We start from the raw sequence: 23,691 nt of genomic DNA on the forward strand, positions 1-23,691 counted from the left end.
CTGAAGAGTTGACTTAGTTGAACCTTAATCTCAGGCACAACTGGTTCACATTAAAAAAGAGAATGAAGAATCAGAAGAAGAATAGTCCACTTATCTATCGAATATTACTTAAAATTACTTCGATGGAATTGAACCCACGCTCAACGTAAACATACCTACATACCTACTTAATGAACTACTCACAGAAGTCAATTTGATTAAATAATCAGTCGAGCACCAGATAACAGTATCATAACTATTATTTTATAGATAAGTGGCCAATAAATTTGATAAATCGATTTACTTTTCTTGTAACCAAAGTTAGAATAAATATTTGTAGATATCGATATAAAAATCGAAATGATCGATATGAGCATGTGTCCGGTTAATTGTTTATCCAACATTCCTATAATATTATTCATTTTCTAAATATTATTTCTTTTATATTAGGATGTTTAGGATAATTTTGACAAAAAGAAAAAAATATCGAATATTTTTTTAAAAGATACTACGTATGTTTGTTTAGTATAGGCGTTCTAGAGGATTACGATCTTGAGATGCCGTTTTCATTCATAAATTATATATTTATCTCAGAGTTGAAAGCGTTTTATAAACACGAGCCTAAATCACGTTAATTTACTTAATTCGGTGTAAACCATTATTACCTGCGGTCAGAGTTATCATGCGCATTAAAAATGTGTCATGTTTTATACATCACCCTTAGGTTCGTGTTTAGTAATAGCCCTCAACACTGAGATCGATCTTGAGAGTGAGAGAGAGATTACTAAAACGGCATCTCGAGATCGCTCTCAACATCTCAAAGTTGAGAGCGGTTTGTAAATACGAATACAGATACTTATTGTCTTTGCCAAAACAGGTGAAGCCGCAGTTAAAATCTAGTTTCAAATGAAGTATAATATAAATAAAGGCACAAATAATAAATTAATACCTAGGTAAAATTACTCAACTGAATGAGTCAGTATTAGATAAACTACCTACTGGAACGAAATCTGTTTTAAAAACATTCCTTTATCAAGCCTTGTAATGTTTCTGCGAACTGATACAATATTGTTATGTAAACAGCGACTTGTTTTTAACGTCGCGAATTGTTAGAGATTCCATTCAAAATGTACCTACCTACTTTTTTATGTTCGTATTGAATTTTATGAATGATGCTAATTATTAATGCAGAGACAACCCAGTGTTAAGACACTCCTTTCTTCCATTTTATTTTATTACCAGAATAAGTGATATGATAAGAAATATTTTATTGGCTGTATAACTTCAAAAGTATACTTATATCTATCAAACAAACAAAACATAAATAGTAGAATATAAGGTATTCCTAAGTAAAGAAAATTGAAAAATACCTAAGTAGGTATTATTGTTATGTGGGGAACGGAGTGTCTTACCACTAAGTTCTCTCTGCCTACTCTGCTATGTGCAGGATGCACACGTGAAGCTAAAACAGAATATCTTTTTCAGCTTCACTCTGTATCCCGCGTAGGTATAACAGGTTAGATAGAGACAACCTAGTGTCAAGACACTCCGTTCTCAACTTATTACAAGAATTCCAGACAACACGTATTGATTAGCGTATTTTAACACCGCACAAAACATTAATAAAATACATAATTTGTAAAGAAAATTAAAAAAAACAATAAAAATAAGTAAACTCCACAAACAAAATTCCCACAATGAGATGTATCGGAGCGGCAGCCGCGCGAGGAGCGAACGCTACGCAATAAGAGCACGTGCTCTATTGTCGCTCCCGCTCGCACGCATAGCGCTGTCTTGGTCGTTAGTTGTAATCACATAGAGTAAATGTTTTCAGAGAGTGTTTTAGTGTGAGTGTGTTTTTGTCTTTTTTCTTGTTGTATTATTTTTTAAAAGTTGATTGTAATATGAGTTTTGTATTATAAATAATTTGTATTAAAACAACACAATTATATTATTTATTCATCAAACTATTTGTTTTACTTTTTTATATTTTTAGAATTATTTTAGATATATGTGTCAAAATTCACAATATAAAGATAAATAGTAATAAAACATTTTACTTATAACTATAAAAATAATCAAACAAAAAGAAATCTCTATAATAACATACTCTGTGCAACCTATCAGTTGACCTTCACATCACCGGTCTCACTCTAACACCAGCATTCCACACATAAGTCTGTCTCGCACGCACACCTCGCTGCAACACACCTCCTCACAACCGATGATAGCCTAGTATCACGCGCGCTGAAGAAAAGGGTTTATCCGACGCCGAATAACTGTCGTTCCCCTAGGATTTTCCGACGTATCGAATAAAATACATTTTCCGCGATTATCGCTTTCGATTGTCAATGAAAAATCGATATCACGAATCCAATCAATAGTGACGTAACCGAATTTAAATAAAATTTTCAAAGTATTGTTGTTAATTTAGTTTTTTTTATTAATAATGGTTTTTTTAGGTTTAGATCTAGGTTAAATTAATGAATGTCTATTCTAGAAATAGACCGTCGTTGCGCGGTCAGCGTGGCGAGGCGTAGCGTAAATAGAATGACGGTATCGGCCGACTGCAGCCCGGTATTTAGCGGTATTGTAACGATGCCGTATCGATTCTACGTACCGCATCAGCTGATGGTAATCAGAATTTACTGTAGGTACTGTACCGATATTGATTATAAATAATAAGTATAGTTAACTAATATATAAAATTTGGGAATCAATTATTTTAAAATATAATTATAGTTTAAAAAATTATTAAGTATCAAATTTTCAAATTTTATAAAATGTAAAATTTTATAAAAATAATATCTATACTAAAATTTAAGGTACATTTTAATGTTGTATTTATAAGTAAATAAAAAAACGCAAACGCAGAACTTATAACAAATACAACCGTCCGTCGTCTCCTAAATATAGAGCAAAGAATCTACATATACAGTAAAAATTAACAAGCAACATAACTAATTGCACCTACAAATTTTCTTTAAATATATTTCACATATAATACAGAAAAAAAAATTAAAGAAACGTATATTTTTTAACATAGTGGAATTTAACCCCATGCCTCTTGAAAACCGTTCAAGAGGAGCGGGATAGAAATAATCATAACAAAATTATAATCAAAATAATGACAATCACATTACGTAAACTTACCTACTTTTATAAGAGTGTCACTTAATTCAATAAATTAAATTATTATTTATCAAATAATAATTTCATTAAATCATACAAACGGACGCGACGATTAAACTCAACAAAACTTGCAATAACTCAATAACATAATTAACAACACTATTCCAACAACAATAAGTTCCAAATTCAAATATCCAAATAGTGTCAAATTTCATTTATAAAAAGCGAGAGGGGTTACACAAAAAAGTACCAGGGCGGCATATAGAGGTGGCGGTGGCGTGACGCGGGCTTAGACAAAACAATGTGACATTCACGCGGTAACTGCGCACTAGACGGCTGCCAGGTAACGGATAATAAAGGGTTTACTAATGTTTAGAGGCCGTCGTGGCGCAGCGGCAGTAATGCGATGGTTATGGGTTCGATCCCCACTCGAGGAAGTGAAATATTTATTGATGTTTCTATTTTTTCTTCGCTCTGGTGTCGGTGAAATATTTATTTGCGTTTATATTTCCATTTCACCGCTCTGGTGGCAGAAAGTGGGGAACGGAGTGTCTTGGCAATTGGTTCGCTTTGTCTACTCTGCTGTGTGCGGGATACAAAGTGAGGCTGATTTATTTTTGTAATTTTACTAATGTTTTTTTTTCCGTTTACACTTTATCCCGCATTTAGCAGGATAGGCAGAGGAAGCCTGTTGTTTAGACACTCCGCTCCCCATTTCCCGCCGAATTCTGAAGGTATTGCGTATTGAGTGTTGGAACTCAATATTTTGGTGCCCAGGTTTCCTATGCCTACTCTGTTATGTGAGAGATAGAGAGCGTGGAGCTAAAAAAATCTTTGATCTGATTAATAATATACCTAGGTAATATATGCTGTGCATCAACACCAAGCCCAATATCATAAGAGAAGGAGAATATTTGAAATTTTATCTCCATCATATTTCTAATACCCAGACTTAACTAAAAAAGCATTTGCACTTAAAAATATAAAAAAGACCTTAAAAAAAATCTCAAATTATCGTCAACTTCTAAGCAACAAACTAACAGCATAGATGACATTCTTTATGTAAACATCCGTGGGGCAGATAGCGGTACTTTTCACCCTTAGAAAATGGATGAAAATGAAAAATCTATCTTATTCGTACGCAATAAGGTTGAGAATAGGGTGCGAATTTAAATTAAATTTTCTAAATTTTACAAACGCATTTACTAAATTGAAAGTTGTATGGTGGAAAATATTCTTTTCGTTAGTGAAATTTTGAATATCTACGTTATATTTAAAGAATAAAACAAAAATGGTAGACTCGGTGCTATAATAGCATACACTAATAGTGTATTTTACGTCTAAAACTTTAGTGGTAGGTAATGTACCTACCTAGGTATCTAAAAGTAAACGTCAGAGGTTTAGGTGTAGTTTGATACAATCAAAACTCAGTACTTCTCAACTGCATCGAAACACTAGTTATTAAGAAAAGCCATTTCCATACATATATATATTTCAATTAGTTTTCATATTCTATGCATATAAAAACCTAATATAATTTTTTAAATTACATTTTTAGTTAAATATTTAAAGTTGTATAACCTTAAAATAGGTCACCGGAGTATTATTTCATACAGTTTATAGGCGATAGCATGCATTTTAAACAGGTTTCGTTTTTAATTAATGCAGGATAAATTGATTAACTGATTAAATGGGGATTATTACGTAGGTACAAATTGTATGTTTATTATTTATTTTTCATAGCTTCACGCTCTATCCCTCTATAATAGTGTACACAAAGATAAACTAGCGTCAAGACAAAATGAAATTTGGGGAACCATTTTCCGATTGGTAACATGACGGAAAGTGGGGAACTACTTTCCATAAGAATTTGAGATAATAAGTGTTGAGTGAAGTAAAGTTATACACTCAACACGCAATGTCTTTAGAATTCGGCGGAAAGTGAAGAACGGAAGTATCATAATGAGAACGGAGTGTTTTTACACTAGGTTCCCCTTGTGTACCTGTTATATAAAGGGTACAGATTAAAGCTGTAAAAATATGGGTAAAATAGTGTTTACGTTGAAAATATATTCTCTGCTTTGACAATATTTTTTTAAAAATAACAATTTTAAATCATACGGCGGCCATCAATTGTCGCCTATCGCTCGTCCGCACTGTGTTTTCTGTCATCATCACTCAACATCAAAGTTATTATGACAGGAAAATGAAGATATTTGTATTTAAATATCTGTTAATTATCAAACTACCTACTGCCTGTAGTTATTATTTTTGTATATATGTCCTATTGACAAATATGTTGATACCGAAATTAAATGCTCTGAAATTAATGAACCAATGAAGAAACTTGGACTATTCCCTACATTAGAATATACATTACTTTTACTTAGAATATCAAAGATAATTAGAAATGGCATTAAAAATATCGTATTATATTAATATCTTTCTCAAGTTAACTAAATTTAGTTTTCTCTTTTTATTTTTTTTATTTTTTAGCTTCACTTTATAAAGCAAGGTAAGCAGAAGGAACCTAGCGTTAAGACATAGGTACACTTTGTTCCCCATTCTCCGCCGAAATTTCAAGTCATTGCATGTTAAGTGGCGTAATTCAACGTCGGCTTTGTCTGATTACTAGAACGAGGAAATGAAAATATTAAATGTTTTATTCCCGAAATGGGAATCAAATCCACAATCACCGTGTTTGCTGTCACTTTCATTTTATTTTCTAAATATTTATACTATTAACTAGCGGACCCGGACGCGGCTACGCCTGCTTGAAATATAAGAATATAATTTCTATAGAAATATAATTTCAATCTAGATGAAATGCTAAAAGTGACTATTATATTTATTTTCATAAGGATGAATATCAAAATGACGCGGTAACGAACGCGGTCGCGTAGCGACGACGGTTGTTATTAACATGGCAGAATAAATTGCATGTCAAATTAGAAAGTATTTTAATTTATTAGTATATATGTGTAATGTAATATTATATAGCCTATAGCACTTCTGAAGAATGCAGCTTTCATACAAAACAAAAACAAAGTAAATCGATCCAGTAGATCCAGAGATCTTAGCGTTCAAACAAACAAACAAACAAACAAACAAACAAACTCTTCCGCTTTATTATATTACTAGCGGACCCGGACGCGGCTACGCCTGCTTGAAATATAAGAATATAATTTCTATAGAAATATAATTTCAATCTAGATGAAATGCTAAAAGTGACTATTATATTTATTTTCATAAGGATGAATATCAATCAATGACGCGGTAACGAACGCGGTCGCGTAGCGACGACGGTTGTTATTAACATGGCAGAATAAATTGCATGTCAAATTAGAAAGTATTTTAATTTATTAGTATATATGTGTAATGTAATATTATATAGCCTATAGCACTTCTGAAGAATGCAGCTTTCATACAAAACAAAAACAAAGTAAATCGAACCAGTAGATCCAGAGATCTTAGCGTTCAAACAAACAAACAAACAAACAAACAAACTCTTCCGCTTTATTATATTAGTATAGATTAGTATAGATAAATACCAATATATCTCATATTTAATTTTGTCAGTAGCTTTAATACCCAGAATGTTAGAAGATAGACAGACAAGCAGATACACTGGGGGAGTGAACGCTCCCTAGCACCGAGGGTCGCTGCCGAGTGAGAATTTTGTCTTGTTGCACGTTTGTTTTTATATAGGGCTGGTAAAATGTCACATTTAGGTAAAGTTTTATTTAATAAATACAATTATTTGCTTGTTATTACTCACTTTTCTGCCTAATTTATTATGTCATTATTATAGGTCCACGGCAAAAGATCGTGCAAAGTGGAGTAGGTTAAGTAGGAAGGCAGACCCTGGTAATAGCCGGGATTAATGCCAGGAAGAAGAAGATTATTATAGGTCCACGGGAAGTAGCGTATACCAGGTTTTGATTAAGCAGCGAATATTATTAAAAATCCGACGAAAACGAAGTATAAATCATCGTATCTTTGGATATGCGTTGGCTTAGAAGCTTAATTTTTTCTGTGCTCCGAGGGACCGTACACAGAATTGAATATTACTTAGATATTAATTTTATCTCGATACCTCCACACCATCTAGAGATGTCTGCTTGTCTGATAAAAAAGTTATCTTAAAAGCATTCCGTGTTTTTATTATGAGGATCGGAACTAAAAACCTAACTATATTTGAAGATATAATATTTTTTCTAAATTAACCTGAAATCATCTAAATATAAACCAAATTCAATTTTATCCAAACAGCGGGAACCCTACGGCGGGAAGTTCGCCAAATGTTTGTGACGGGCGGCCGGGCTCGGGCCGAACTGCCGCGACGTGATTAGAAATACTCCACGCTACAACGGCCCTCGATGTCTGGGTTGGTATTACGCACTTATTATATGTACCTATGCTATAATATATAAAATATATAGCGTCGCTTCGGTGGTGAACAGAGCCAACTCATATAGTGCAAATTAATCGATAATGATCAATATAATGATATCTTTATCTCTAGCAAAGGAGAACAACGTCTCTGCATATCTGTTTCGCTTCGTCCACTGACATCAACCTCTTCATATATGCCCTCAATGGAGTATTCATGCTTTTTACATAACCTGCCTCCAGTATCGGTCGATCTTCGAGAACAATCGAATGTCAACCGCTCTTGCTTCATAAATCTTTTTACTCATTCTTCAAAATAATAAAAGATCAAATCGAACCGAAATGTTACTAAAATTCGATTTGTATATATTGCTTAGAAGTATTAGAGACTAATATTCAGTTGTAGATTTACAAACTGGTAGGTGTTGCCCCATTTTTCGCCTAATTTTAAATGCGTTTGGCGGACCTCAACGTCGCGCTTGCCTCGACACCAGAGCGGAGAAATGAAAATATAAATTTAAATAAATATTTCATTTTCTCGAGTGAGCATTGAATCCACAACCAGTCGCGTTTACAGTCACACCCTTGTGCCCCTACGCCACGACTGGCCTTTTTTTTAAACAATACATATATCACTTCATTATTTAGTCATACACATTGTTATCCAAGTACTTAAAAGGGTAAAAAGCCAAATAATAATTAGAGGCATGTTTACTGCCATTCGCTATTATAATAAAAACATTATTAGTATAGGTATTGTATATAAATCAAAAATAATATATTTTTCTGTCATTATATATACCCCAACGTGGACCCCTAAGCGATTTGAACCTACATACACATATATAACAAATAACAATGATTTTTCTATACTTGGTCATGCCATGGTTTAATTAAGAAGCCCCGAATGCTTCTCTAATTTCACGATTTTAGTAAACTTCAAAATCAACTTTATTTCTATTTAGATAGAGTGTAATTCAGTATGTAAGTGTGAATAATAACGTGTTTATTGCCGTATGAAGAAGGGTCGCTTGGGGTAGGACGATAGATTATCGATTTTTCTATTCGCCGGAACGAGAACCTATTCATTATTAATATGTCTAAATTGCTTTTTGAATTGATATTTATTTATTTGGCGGAGAGAATATTATGAAAGCGTTATGATGTATTTGTGTCCATCGCTAACAAGTGTTTATTACTAGTAGAGTCTAAGATAACTAGAAGAAGTGCGGCGTTGAATTCCGCTACTCAACACGAAATTTCTTGAAAATAGGGCGCTGTCTGGGAAATCAAATATCTTAACGTTAGGGTCCCTTTGTTTACTCTGCTATGCAATAAAAGAGAAACTGTTTTATTACAATAGATACAAAAGGTACAGACCATTAATCCGTAGAGTATAAAATAAAAAAATAGAGTTTCGCCACTCAACATGTCTTATCTCGAAAATCGGGTATTACGTGTGGAATGGAGTGTTTTAACACCAGGTTCCCCCTACAATGCTATATGCGAGAATTGGGATAAAGCTGAAGCTATAAGGAAACAGACATCTAAGGTAGTAAAAATCACTCTACCAAAACCAGAGCAGCTTCTTATTGCTAATTTAGCACAATACTATACTTACTTCCTCAAATATATATATTATACAGCGATCGCCTCATAAAATCAGATTTAATTACACATTATCACAACAGGCGGTACCTCATAATTATAAGTTTTCTTAAGAGCTCTTATCTATGCTATAGTAGATACTTGTATGAAAGTAATTAAGTAATTTTGAAGTAATAAAAATCTATGTTTATTTCAATAGTACAAAAAACATATAATTGGGTGGGTATATGTAAAATGCAAATGTTAATTTCTAATCCATTGTTGTTAGGTATTCGTTATTCTAGAGTTAATAACGAATCTTATTATAATTGTAGTTTGTTTCATGTATTTTTATATCGCATATATTACCTACTAGCGACCCGTTCGCGGTTACACCCGCGTGAACTATGTTATTATTAATTTCTGTCTCCATGACTACGTCCTAGTGACGTCTATGCAAAATTTGAGACTCCTAGCATTTGTAGTAACGAAGTTTCATACAAACTTTCAACCCCAAAAACAACCCCATAGAAGTCGAATATTGCAAATTCCCGTCTTAGCGAGCACCTACGTCCTATAGGTAACTCTTATGCAAAATTTGCGATTCCTAGCACTTGTAGTTTCTGAGATTTCGTGATGAGTGAGTGACTTTCGATTTTATATACATAGATAGATTCCTCGTTTCGTTATTGTAAGCTTCTTCTTCTTCCTGGCATTAATACCGGCTATTACCAGGGTCTGCCTTCCTACTTAACCTACTCCACTTTGCACGATCTTTTGCGTCCTCGGTGGTTAGACCATTGGCTCTCATGTCCTGCATCACGACATCCAACCAGCGCTTCCTTGGGCGTCCGGGAGGTCGCGCCCCAGGAACTAGTATAGCAAGGCACTTGCGTCCGACATAGTTCTTAGGCCGGCGCGTAACGTGGCCAAACCATCTCAAGCGACGCTCTTGGAGCTTATCCGCTACGTCACGGACCCCAAGACTACCTCGAATGAATGCGTTGCGTATGCGGTCAGACCGCGTTACGCCACACATCCACCTCAGCATCTTCATTTCCGTGACGTGAAGTTCCAGAGTGTGCCGAGATAGTGCTGGCCAACATTCGCTGCCGTATAAAAGAACCGGTCGGACGATGCTCTTGTATATCAGCCCCTTGAGCTTGGGCGGTATTCTGCGGTCGCAGACCACACCAGTGACCTCCCGCCATTTGGCCCAGGCAGCGCTTATCCGGCCATGGACATCGTGGTCGATGCCTCCAGACTCGTGCATAACGGATCCAAGGTACCTGAACTTCTCCGACTTAACGGCTGGCTCAGGACCTATAAGGATGGTGTTCGAGTCCCGGCTCCCGCAGACCATGTACTCTGTCTTCGACACATTTAGTTTAAGACCGCCGTTCTCAAGCGTACCCTTCCAGAGGTTCACTTTACGCTCCAGCGTCAGTCGGTTCTCGGCAATGAGTGCTATGTCGTCGGCATACATCATCAGCCATGGAGGCTGGTCCTGGATGTGAGCCGAGACAGTATCGAGCACTACATTGAACAAGAACGGACTAAGAGCCGAGCCCTGATGAACCCCCACTGTAATCGGGAAGGGTCTAGTGTCGCCAACAGCAGTCCTAACCATAGAAGCGGAATCGTGGTACATGCCTCTGATAATCTCAATATAGGCCTCAGGGATCCCTTTGGATCGCAATGCCCACCAGATACACTGACGAGGCACACAGTCAAAGGCCTTCTGCAGATCTAAAAAGGCCACGTGCAGAGCTCTCCTTTTTTCCCTGTATGCCTCCATCAAAGTTCTGAGGGCGAAAATGGCGTCCATGGTGCCCGATCCTGGCTGAAATCCATATTGAGACTCAGAGACAGTACACTCTCGGCGGAGCCTGAGGTCGATCATGCGCTCGAAGAGCTTCATGGTATGACTCATAAGCTTAATGCCCCTATAACTACCACAATCTTGAACACTGCCCCTTACTGCCAATTGTAAGCATTTACCGGTAATATATGTTAATTATTAAAATAAGTCGGTAACAATTAATAGGTAGTCGTGGGAAAGCATAGTAGTGGAAAGAGTTATTTTCATTATCTCTCTCTGGTTATAAGAGAAAAAGCAAGCTTTGAGTTTTGCCACCCAACACGCAGAGTATTAACACTCTATCTAGCCTAATAGGCCTTATTCCAGTGAATGCCATAGCTTAATGATTATACATTGTATTTGAAATTAAATTTGAATTGGTATTTTTTACGAGCACCATCCAAATATCGAAACCTTGCATTCAATGGTGGAACACAACGAAAAATAATTCATTCCCCCAAGAGGAAATCGAACCCATAACCATCGCGTTCACAGTCAAACGCTGTGCCAGTACACCAAAGTGAGCATTCATAAAGCTATAAAAGCGGTACAATTTACAGTGGGTAGTTAACTATAAAACTCTGATTAGCATGTAATTGGTAAGGTGCGTTTTTGCTGTGCGAATTAATTCTAGATAATATCGTAGTTTTTTTGTTTGTTTTCACGTTACGAGTTAGAACGGGAACGATGTACCTACGTAGTTATACAAAAATGGCTTTTCTAAAATTTATTTATCCTTCTTGATAACGTCGGACTGTAAATGCTGTGATTAGAAAAAGTCCATTTTCCCGGTTTGGTAAGACATACACGGCGTTAGGTTACGCTATTCTTTCCTACAAGTAATTAGAATGTAAAATTATCATTTTTATTAGCATTGTGCCTGTCAAATCTGTCTAAATTTAAATCTTATTTGAAACATTTTACTATATCATAGTAAAATCTAATGAATACTAATTGGATACTTTCATATAGGTAAGAACATTCATACAAGACGAAATAAAAATATTTTTTTTCTGACTAAAATTGTTTATGTCCGTTACTTTAACTTAAATAAAAATAGATAAGTATGTAGATATAAACGTTAATTAGCTCCTTTTAATTTGAGACATCGCTTGTTAAGCGGCGGAATTCAACGCCGTACTTCCCATACCGGCTATCATTTAAAAATAAATTAAGCTTTTAGTAATTAAAATCATTGTCTAGCCTAAATTCTTTCTTATAATATATACATTTTTTCTAATAAGTAGTTCTCAGTACTTATTACGCTATCAAAATGGACGCCAAATTTCCTTGAAAATAAAAAAAAACTGTATACACCACGCACTATATTAGGTACGATAAATGGCAATAAAAACACTATAATTGCAAATTTTATACATACATTTACTTAGTATAAGCAGGCTATAATGATGGAGAAACATCTGCTTTCTGATTGACAGGTGAGTTTATTAATTACATATTATGTTTTCTACGTGTAGGTACATAGTGGTTATCGATTTATCGCCATTTAGTTGATATTATACGCCAGTTATAATTAAGTATAGGAATACTAGAAGTTACTAAGTATTCCTTGGATTAACCCAACGCCTTGGAGGGTGAGGAGTTCAAAGCTGTTCTCGGGACTTGAGACCCAAGTGTAGATTTAAAGGGGGTCCTTTAGAAATATGCTTATATGCACACAAAACAACATTTGACAAGATTCTAATATTTCTGCCTTTCGATTTATTCTAGTAGCGTTCTAGAAATAAATCGATATTTGAAGAAAATGGAAGAATTGAATTCATTGTCAAATAGGTATAATGACAGAGACCGTCGTGGTCCAGTTCTGACAAAAAAGCTGTTAACTTAAGACTTTGCTTTTAAATTAAAATAATTTGTTCTTACTTTAGAAATGTAAGTAAAAGAACCTAGAGCCAAGACACTACGTTCTACCCTTTCAGCCCAAATCGAAACATTGTGAGTTGACTGGCGAAACTCTTGCTACAGCAGGGAAATTAACAAAATTCATTCCCCAGATTGGAACCGAACCCACAAACATCGCGTGTACATTCACACCGAGCCACAACTGTCTCGATTACCATAAAGGTAATTGTTTCAAACGAGTTACACCCATAAATCTCATGAGCATCGCAAATAATCGCTAACGATCTTTTTACATGCAAAATTAAATATAAGCTTCAGTGGGCAACGTGGAGGAAAACCACAATTATAGCTAATTTATCATTTATTTATGTGTATGTATGTCTTTGTGCATGTAGTGCGGAAACAGCCGTTGTTCTATTTACGACGTAAAGGTGTTTAAAACAATTTAAGTTTTATAAATGAAGTCATTTCTATAGTATTTTAAATAAAATATTGGTTATGCTTTGTTTAACATATTTTTATGTTACTTTGTTTTAACATGAATTATATATTTTTTTTTATAAAGACATGTCCTTTATCCAAGTGGATAAGGTGTGTCACGTGACATCGTGGCGTGTTACTATAACTAATTATTTTTTATTAAAAAAACTGTAACTTTTTTATTTACACGTGGACTAAGCAAGATTGCATATACCTAGATATACCTATGTTGTAGGTAGGTGCATGAAATTAAATCGACGAGAACCTAGTGCCAAAACACTCTGTTGGTCCAAAAAACAAATAACCTTATCAACATATCATCTTTACCTCTGCCAATCCTGCTATGTGCGGGATAGCGTGAAGCTAAAAAAACGTTAAGTGAAGCTGCCTACAATGTTAACTTACATTTACATTCTAATAGTATTTCTAGACACGAAAGTGATTAACGCAATAAAATACTCACACGATAACAATCGTTTTACTATAATTATTTCACGTACGTTTCTAGCTTTTACCAATTAATTAGAAGTAAATAGAATAGAAAATTGAATCTATTTATTTCACAATTTAGAGGCGAATCTCTATTTCTCCTCACAATTAAAAAAGTTTTTAAGGGATTAACTTTCACCAGTGATTTCGCCCTTGTCAAATAAAAACAATTAAATAGTAATATATTTTAAAACAACTTCTATATATAATTTTCTTGATGAATGCAGTATCTGAGACAATTTTTTTTTCAATTCTAAGCAAAAAATAGTTCCTGAGATTAGCGCCTTCCAACAAATAAACTCTTAAGTGATAATAAGTGTTCATGCTTGTTCAGTTTTATGTATGAACATACACTACTATGGCTTATAAATATTTATTTGTATTTTTAACTGTTATTCTATCTAGAAACTTCTTTAGTAATTAAATAGAATAAAGAAGTTCATGTAGATATTAAGGGCCTAAGAATGTTTTTTTTTTTCTGCTTTTTTTTACTCTCCTAAAATAATAGATGATATATCGGTCAAACTTATATGGAAATGCCAATCTTCATAAAACGAGTTTTACAATGAATACAAATAAATAAACATCAACAGCAAATGAATGAATGAACAAAAAAATATCTTACAAAATAAACTAATTAACAGATCAAAAAGTCATACAAAAATGTTCATTATTCCTATGATATTAGAGACTATCTATCTATCTAACTAAACAACTTAAAAAAAGGTTTATTTTTTTCCTCAATCACACCGTTGTAAAATACATAGTGGTACCAGGCGTACAGACGTAGTGAGGAGTGCTGTTTACCGTGACGTCACAGCGGCCACTGAACTACCGAAAGGTCTTGCGAACCGGTACAAGCGTTACAAATTGGACTATTCATTTATATACTACGCTCGACGAGTAGTGACCGCCATGATTTTAGCTGTAGATGGCTACGCTGATTGAATTTTAGAATTAAAAAAAAAATTCAGCTTCACGCTGTATCCTGCACACATCAGGGTAGGCAGAGGGAACCTAGTGTTGGATAAGTATTTATATTAATTTGGGAAGCCAAGTTAACAATGCTCAAAAGATCAGAAACCCTAACTTCAGGGCGGCCTTGATTAACATAACGTCGGTGTCTTTAGTTTATACCAGTTATTTGAGATTACTTAAATAATAAAATCACTAATTTGGTGCAACAGTGAGGTAATTGCATTGCAAACATTGTTGCTTCAAATGAACTATGTGATATAGAAAAAAATATCTATTATTAATATTAACTAATTTATCCCATGTATTTGTGAAAGTAGAAAAAGAAGATATTACCGCAAATCAGCATTTTCCTACCATATTTTATAATTAGAAATTATTAATTTGTCTAGTGCTAAATATATAGGTATAATAGTAATTAATGTTAGTACTTACCAATGTCATGTAATCTCTGATTGTCCTTTTGTGATAGCGCTGCGTAGATCCCAGCGTCACCCACCCTCTGCCTTGCCACCGCTATTCCGACAGGAATTGAACCTAGGACAAGTCAATTATAAGTTTATATTTAAAAATGTAATTTCACACTGGTTCCCCACATAACGGGATAAGGGAACTTAATTTAAGACATTGTTTCCCACGCATCGCCTAATTTTTAAGTTATGTTTTGAATAGCAGAACTCAACGCCAGGCAACGGCAGGCAGGCTATACGCAATGCCTGGAAAAATTCAGCGGAAAGTGAGGAATCGTGTCTTAATAATAGGTTCCCTCAGCCTACCCTGCTGTATGCGGGATACAGTATAAAGCTGATTCTTAAAACTCTGGAAGTAATAAACATTCATGATTTTTAAAAATAAATATCAGAATAACTGAAAAAAAATAAAATAATTTCAAACAAAATCCTCATTTACACTGTGTTTTATTAACCGAAAACTAAACTATACTTCTATATATATATAGCTATACTACAAGGCCGCCTTCATCCTCTGTCTCATATTGCATCATCATGCCTATAAGTACTAGGAACACATGAAGTGGTAGCAAGTTCTTTGTTATTTGTAAGTATATAAAGAAAGATATTTAACGCTATCTTGGCTCAAATGTGTTTTCTGATATTGATAATTATGGGTTCAAATTCCACATATTGCTATTATCTATATTTTAAAAATATGTCTTTTTTTATCTACTTAGATACCTATAATTTACTGTTATACATATTTGAGTGATGACCGAGCTAATAATCTAAATAGGAATTAGAGATCACGACCTCTAGGTACTGACGTCATAAGTCTAGATTACTCGAGTAGTATTGGTATATAATAATATATTTATTTAATTTGGACCTAGCCCATGAGATTACCGCCATGTGGGATGTCAATGCGACTATCATTGTGCCGATAGTGGTTTCGGTTAACGGTCTAATAGCGAAAAGCCTCGACCAACACCTTAAGAGGCTATCGCTTAGCTGTTGGATCAAGAACCGGATACAGAAGGCAGTATTACTTGAGACGGCACGTATTGTGCGGAGGTTCCTCTCCCTGGAGCCCTAGCCACCGATGGCTTGGACCCTTGTCCCGCCCTCGGAAGAGTGGTTTTTTTATATTTTTAAATGTATCTTTTTTATAATAATTTATATTTAAAAATGTAAAATTGATTCACTAATTTAATAAAAGTATATTCTATTTATTTATATCTTTGTGGAAAATAAAATGATAAAAAACAGATAAGGGTTTTCTTATTAATTAAACTAAACTTTTAAAAAAATCAAAATAATAATTAATACTAATTTTTCCTCCATTTCAAGGGCAGTGTCTATAATGAAATTCAAATGACAAATTTTCCATACAATACAGTCATTGTTAGGAAAAGTTTCGCAAACAGCTGTGTCTTTCAAATCACTAGGCTGGCATGAGTGTACAGGAGTTTGTTCGAACCAACTACCTTATTACGCTTAAAGTTTTTGCTAATTATTAATGACATCATTATCTTTTATAATTTATAGAGATTTTTTTTGTTTTTATATAACGAATAGCTTTTAAAAACTCACAGTCAACTAGAAATAACTTCTACATATCGGAATAGTTAACGTGATGTTCACTGTAAATGTAACAAGCAAACACAAAACGATTTTTTCAATTCCAACCAGTAAGTAGTTTCTGAGATAAGAGATCAACCAGTTAAAAATGATAAGAAGTTCCTAATAAAAAAAATGAAATGCCTATTTGGTATTAATTATACACATATTGACCGTTCATTCCATGTATACAATAAAATAATTTAAATAAAATTGTAGGACGTTGTGGCATAGTGGCACAGCATATGACTGTAAAGGCGACGGTTGTGTTTTCGTTTCCGACTGGGAGTAATAATAAATTATTCAATATCTATCTATCTTATTTCCCATCCCTGATAGGTCTACTAACAAGACACCGTCTATAACGTCTTGAAAATTCGATGGAAATTGAAAAACGGAGTGTCTAACCACTAACTATCTTTTCTATGCCGAGTCTGCTTTACGATACCAGCGTGGAGCTAAAAAAAACTTCTTGCAAGTCTTCTTTGAAACTTTTACACCGAAGCAACATTGCTTCTAAAGTACCAGGCTATCATAAAGTAATAAGAGCGTATCTAGTTTAAAGCTAGTAGTAGTTTAACTAACTAGGCTTATCTGAGTATCGCCCAAGCCACGCCTAACAGCCGGTAATGACCGTGGTGTGCCAACACCAATTTCACGTCTCATAAACATCGTTTTTAATTTATATATTTTTAGCTTTTTTTTAGGTTCACGCATATGGCGGAGTAGGCAGAGGGAACCTGGTGTTAAGATGGCGGCGTTTTCGGCTTTCTACTACATTTTCGAGACAGCGTGTTTTTGTTTTATATAGGTTTTTCTTCTTATTTATTCATCGTTTTAAAAATTTAATTCGTACTTTAATGTATTAGTCAAGTCTTATTTTACACTTTAAATTAATCCAAAAAAGCATTTTTTTATTTACGTTTATTAAGGTTGTGAGTAATATAAACCCAAATTGGAATATTATTAGAATAGGTTGAGGGAACCTTGTGTTAAGACACTCTGTTACTCAATTTTCGCTCAATTTTCCATACATTGCATATAGATAGCGGAACTCAACACCGTTTACACTTATCTAACAATAAAACTTACCATTATTCAAAGACGCAGGTATGGGCGGTTGCTCAGGCTTGTTCCCAGGGCTCGCTTGCTCTAGCTTGACTGCAACCAGTTCGGACACGTGGACGTGCTGTGGTTCTCTCTTCACTTGCACTTGCAGGTTCTGACCCGCCACGCCGAGCCAGGTGACCGGATTGGTGCGGCTGCACCCACCATCTGTGTGGATGACCTGAGGGAAAATTGTATTTGGTTTATTAAAAAGAACAGATGTATGAAGATTTAGTATATTATTTCCTATCAATTTTGCATAAATGTTGGTAGTTTAAGGTGAAAATACACTGTTAAAAACGAAATTATGGATACGAAATACAAAATAATTATTTTGGTTATGGCAAATAACAAGCCAAAAGTTTAAAATGGTTGTTCTAAGTATATGATGACAAGTTACATACTAAGTCACACAAAATTCTTCCCTAAAAGGGGAATCGAACCTTATACATCAAGCTATTGTAAGAGCAAATTAAAAAACACCAGTCTAATCTATACTAATATAATAAAGCGGAAGAGTTTGTTTGTTTGTTTGTTTGAACGCTAAGATCTCTGGATGTACTGGTCCGATTTACTATGTTTTTGTTTTGTATGAAAGCTGCATTCTTTAGAAGTGATATAGGCTATATAACATTACATTACACATATGTACTAATAAATTAAAATACTTTTTAATTTGACATGCAATTTATTCTGCCATGTTAATAACAACCGTCGTTGCTATGCAACGGTTTGCAAAGTTTCTTTGTTGTTTTAAGAAAACGTCACCCAAAATGAACTTATATTTTGATATTCATCCTTATAAAAATAAATATATTATATTATATTTAATAAATATTCTTATAGTTCAAGCAGGCGTAGCCGCGTCCGGGTCCACTAGTATTCATTAAAATTAAAAGTCATACACAATGTTACATTGTCTAAATTAGGCAACAATGAGTTAGCTAGCGAGCGACGCGGACTAACGCGGTTTACCATAAATGGGAAAATGTTCACCCCTAAATGAGAATCGAACCTTATACAAGCTATAGTAATACCAAATAAACTAAAAACCACTAGTCTACTAGTCATTAAAATTAAAATAAAGTCACAGCAACCATTACACAATGTTACGTCGCCTAATTTAGGCAACAATGAGCTAGCGAGCGACGCGCTTTAATTTCGTCTACGAAATAAAACATGTAAATTATTATACATGGTGCTCACATTATTATAAAACTCGTGTTTTAAAGAATAATTGTGTGATTATATATAATAGATGTGAATTTGTATTTCTTTTGGATGTATAATTAAACTTAAATTATGTTTTTACTGGGTAACAGTAGAAAAGTGTAGTTGTTTGAATTATTCTTTTCGCTTTACGCTATATCTCGCTATTGCAGGGTCTTAAATTTTAGTGTTAAAACACTCCGATCTGAATAAGACCACGACTCCCAATACGAGAAAATGAAATCATTAATATTTTCATTTATTCTCTCTGGTGTCGAGGCAAAGCGCGGCGTTGACTTATAGATGGCATAAGTAAAGACGCATTACAATACTAGACTCTCTCGGTCTACCCAAAAAAAACAAAAAACAAACCTTCTTAGGCGAATTCGTAATACAAGTGTTACAAGTTCGCTTCGCCTGCTCTGTTTTGATCGTCAGCGGCTGCATCACGTTCATGTCCAGCATACGCTGGTCGGGACAACACATGGATTCCGAAAGGCATTTACCTAGCTTACTCTCTTCCATTTTGTTACTCTCCCTGCACAATCAAAATTAGAGAAATTAACATTTTAGCCATAAAAATATTTAAAAAATCATATTTTATTATCAATAACACCTTAAATTAAAAAGGCACTATTACAAAAGCCGATACATATCATAATCCATAGATTAAAATATAGTTAAAATCTTACCAACTCCTAAAACAAAAGGAATGGAATAAATCTATATTTAACCTTCCTTGAAAGACCTGTCAAAATTGCCCCAAATTAGTCTGGACGAAGAGACAAAAGAAAACACAGTTTTATTATAGTTTTATGATAGGTACAATGCATAGATAAATAGATTATACATTTAGATATACACAAATATAGAAAGATATAACTAGTGCCTTTTTTGGGGCGGAGAGTGGAGAGCAGAACGTTTGATCTCAAAATTCTTACTGCTTATGAAATTAAATTATTTTTTAAAATTTAAAATAGTGATGATCAAACTACTTGCCTAAGAACACTCTCGATTAAGTCACCTTTCAAATAAAAAAAAACTAGATAAGAATCGATTCATCCGTTTGAGAGCTATGGCACTAAAGAAAATGTGGGAAAGTCTACCTAGGTATAATATATAATAGGTAGGTATAATGAAATTGTAAATGACCGCTGTCTGTACGTGAAAGAGATAATGATAAAATATGTTATTCGGGACATTTATAATAATTCAACCTAAAACAATAATGTTTAAAAATTTGTCTGTGCCCGTTAATCCCGAAAACGGCTTACCCGATTTAAATGCAGTTTTCGCTATTGTATTTCAGTGAATTCCCTTAACAATTAGTGTTTGTTTTCAATCGGCTCATAGATAAAAAGTTATAACAATATAAAATATTCAGTTGTACAAAATTGCTACAAAATAACTGTTTTATTGCTTTGCCTTAAAGTTAAGTTTACAATGTATAAATATTGTCCTTAAAATGACAATGTAATTAGGATACTAAAGTAATATAAGTAAGTAAATAAATAATTGAGTGCAAGCGGGCGAATCCGCGCGCGGGTTGCTAGTTTAGAATATAAACAAATTCTTACTTATCTGTGACGAGCACTCTTTGGGCGCAATTGAGCAGTTCTAGCTGCAGTGGTGAGTAAGGAGAATTTGGCGGCGGTGTGGGCACGCCGAACGTTGATAGCGACGTAGAGAATAGACTTTCTGTCACTGTGGGCAAAAAAAAATTATTTAAAACCTATTTAGAAAATGTATACAAATTTTAAAGTAGCGGGATTTGAACTCGCACCTATTGGATCGCGATCGCGTGTCGCGTGCTGCGCCACAACGGCAACGGCCTCAAATTTAAACGGAATAAAATAAATATCAAATTATTAAGTACCTAGCTATTTATTATAAAGTTATTAAATTGAAAAAATAATTCCTCATTTCCATTTTATTCAATGACTAAAGCAGACGAAGCGATTAACAGTCGCCAGACCTTTAATAAGCAAGTGCCACTCATTAATTGATCCATACAAATTACCAACAACTGAAATAACTTTTCACTTGTCAGGAATCAAATGGCAATCTACAAAGCTACAACAGGACAAATAATCCATATAAAACTGATCGTGGTAATTCTAGCTGTATCCAGCATATACCTACCAGAATAGGTAGAAAGGACCTTGCGTATGGAGTAGAGGAACTTAACGGCTCGGTTTAGCTTTTTACGAGAGCGAGAAAATGAAAATAATGTATTACTCTTGCTAGAAATCGAACCCCCAACCGTCGTACACACACACGCTAGGCCAAAACAGCCTCATTTTCACAGCGAACTTTTGAATGGTGTTCATTACAAATTTGGCATTATCAAAAGTATCCGAAATAATGATTCTCATTTATTCGAAGCTTCAATTTTTTTATATATTATCTACGTACGTACGACGTGCATACAAATACAGTGTTTCGATCAAAGGATCGTATCATTATGGATGCAGTGGCAGGCATTTTGTATTCAGCATTTCGTAATTGCACCACTGTATATATGTATACTGTATATTGTGGCGCTGTTGAAATTGATTACAGCGAAGGTAGTGAGTTCGATTTTCACACGTAGGAGGGTTTTATTTTAAACGACGTAATTTCAAAATTCGATTAAAATTAAAGTGGTATATACTTTTGTTATTTGCAAATCCTTCTGAACGACTTTAGAAAGATCTTACAGAAAATAGTATCTACTTAAATATCTAGATATATTTTTTAATTTTTTGATAGTAGCACATAAAATTGAACCTACTATAACCACACTAAGAACATCACAGGTAATACCTACATAACTCTTTATGTAGAACATGGTACGGTATGTTACTCTTAACATAAAACGTCAAATAAAACTAGTTCTTGATGAATCTTTATTCACGTCATATGAATATATTCATAGTTCATTAATGCATTGACAGGATCGTGCTATACCTACATAGGTACCTGTATATTGTAGGTATATAGTTGATACCTACGCCTTATCGATTGTGTACTACCTATCGAATGTTAACATATGTGCATCGAAATTTAAAAGAATTAAATTTCTTTATATTGTTATAAGCGTAAATTTAACGGTTTCGGGGTTCAATTCCCGCTCAGTGGAATTAATTGTTTTCATTTTCTCACACTAACGTAAAAAGACAGGCGCCGCACTGAATTCCGCCAATCAACACGCGTACCTATACGTATCTTAACACTAACCGCCACGTCTCTGTCATATGCGATATACCTACAGATTGAAATTGAATAAATGTTTAATACAGATTTTTTGATTTTTTTTCATGCTACTTAGATAGATACAAACAGAATAGTGAAGTCACTTCTTTCTCCACTTTCCGCCAAAATCAAACTGTAGGTACCTACTACGAAAATCAAGAAACACAACACCACACCTACAGGGACCAATCCAAGACCTATATAGTATACCTAGACCTTGACCACAGGCACGATGAGTTGCATCCAAATGATCAACGTGATTTGATATATGCCTTACTTGATAAATGGACTAACTTACTAACAAAATATAATTCGAGTCCGTTTGACGCGCCGCAAGTCTAGGTTCGAGTCCCGAAGGGGACACCTCGTCGCCGACGCCATTCTCTAAAGCAGTCACGTAATGCTAACACTTTCTTATGGACAGCATACCCTCTTCTCCACCTAACCAGTGTTGTTGTAAAGGCCAGTAGGGTTAGCAGCATAAACTTCAATAAAAAACAAAAAAGCACCTACAACTGCTAAATCTGAGTCGGTAGTTCCCAAGATTAGCGCGTTCAACCAAACGAATTACAGTTAGATAAATACTTCTCATATGTCAAATTTAGGATAAACTATTTTAATCGCCCCCCAAATGGATGCGTGGACACATTATTATTGCGTCAATCAATCATACGAGACAATATAATCGTAATAACAAAATGAACGCACTTAAAGAAATTTCCAGAAAAGTGTTTTAAAAAATTTAATTAAATCAGCTTCACGCTGTATCCCGCACACAGCAGGGTAGGCAGAGGGAACCTACTCATTGTTTTTAACAGATTTACAGCTAACATAATAAAACAACTAAACCATTATAAAACTATTATTTCTATGTAGTCTTTTAAAAAAATCCAGTACAAAAAAAACCTTTTAAAAGAAAATATATAAAAAAAAACAACGATGGGAACCTGTAATTTTAACCTTATATCCATAAGCAGTAAGTACGTACAGTACAGCATGAGGGCGAGCACATGTTGCATGCGCGGGAGTCGAATGACACAGTAATTAAGATCCCCTCCGAAAATAGAATATAGCAGTTCCACCACATTAATGAGTTACATTTGTTATGGCCGGCCGCGGTTTTAGGGCCTCTTGCAGACTGTCAAGAATGTCAAATTTACATATAGGTACGAGTAGATTATAGATGTTTAAGTCTATATTTTCTTGAAGGAGACTATTAAAAATATCTTATATAATCTAAAAAAACATATTTAAAACTCTTCCGTTACTAACCGACTGAAAGACAAGGAACAGACCAAATTATTAGGCTTA

General features: G+C 34.4%; 1 protein-coding gene across 2 annotated transcripts in view; it reads right to left on the bottom strand.

The window, feature by feature from the left end:
* wge (BAH domain and coiled-coil containing protein winged eye) overlaps positions 1 to 23,691 on the bottom strand; it is a 108,932-nt gene that overhangs the window by 16,743 nt on the left and 68,498 nt on the right. Inside the window, exons 1-5 of one of the 2 annotated variants that reach the window (XM_085197903.1) lie at positions 20,724 to 20,792; positions 19,839 to 19,894; positions 19,519 to 19,684; positions 17,923 to 18,118; positions 15,194 to 15,295 (exon numbers count right to left, since the gene is read on the bottom strand). In XM_085197903.1, the coding sequence (XP_085054029.1) occupies positions 15,194 to 15,295; positions 17,923 to 18,118; positions 19,519 to 19,671 (451 nt within the window). In that variant the 5' untranslated portion in view covers positions 19,672 to 19,684; positions 19,839 to 19,894; positions 20,724 to 20,792. Of the gene's footprint in view, positions 1 to 15,193; positions 15,296 to 17,922; positions 18,119 to 19,518; positions 19,685 to 19,838; positions 19,895 to 20,723; positions 20,851 to 23,691 lie in introns of those variants that run through there. The other variant, XM_085197902.1, reaches the window with a different exon arrangement.

This window comes from Heliconius melpomene, chromosome 15 (assembly GCF_056956725.1).
Source record: "Heliconius melpomene rosina isolate 202511_hmr_F chromosome 15, ASM5695672v1, whole genome shotgun sequence".
Lineage (NCBI taxonomy): Eukaryota > Metazoa > Arthropoda > Insecta > Lepidoptera > Nymphalidae > Heliconius > Heliconius melpomene.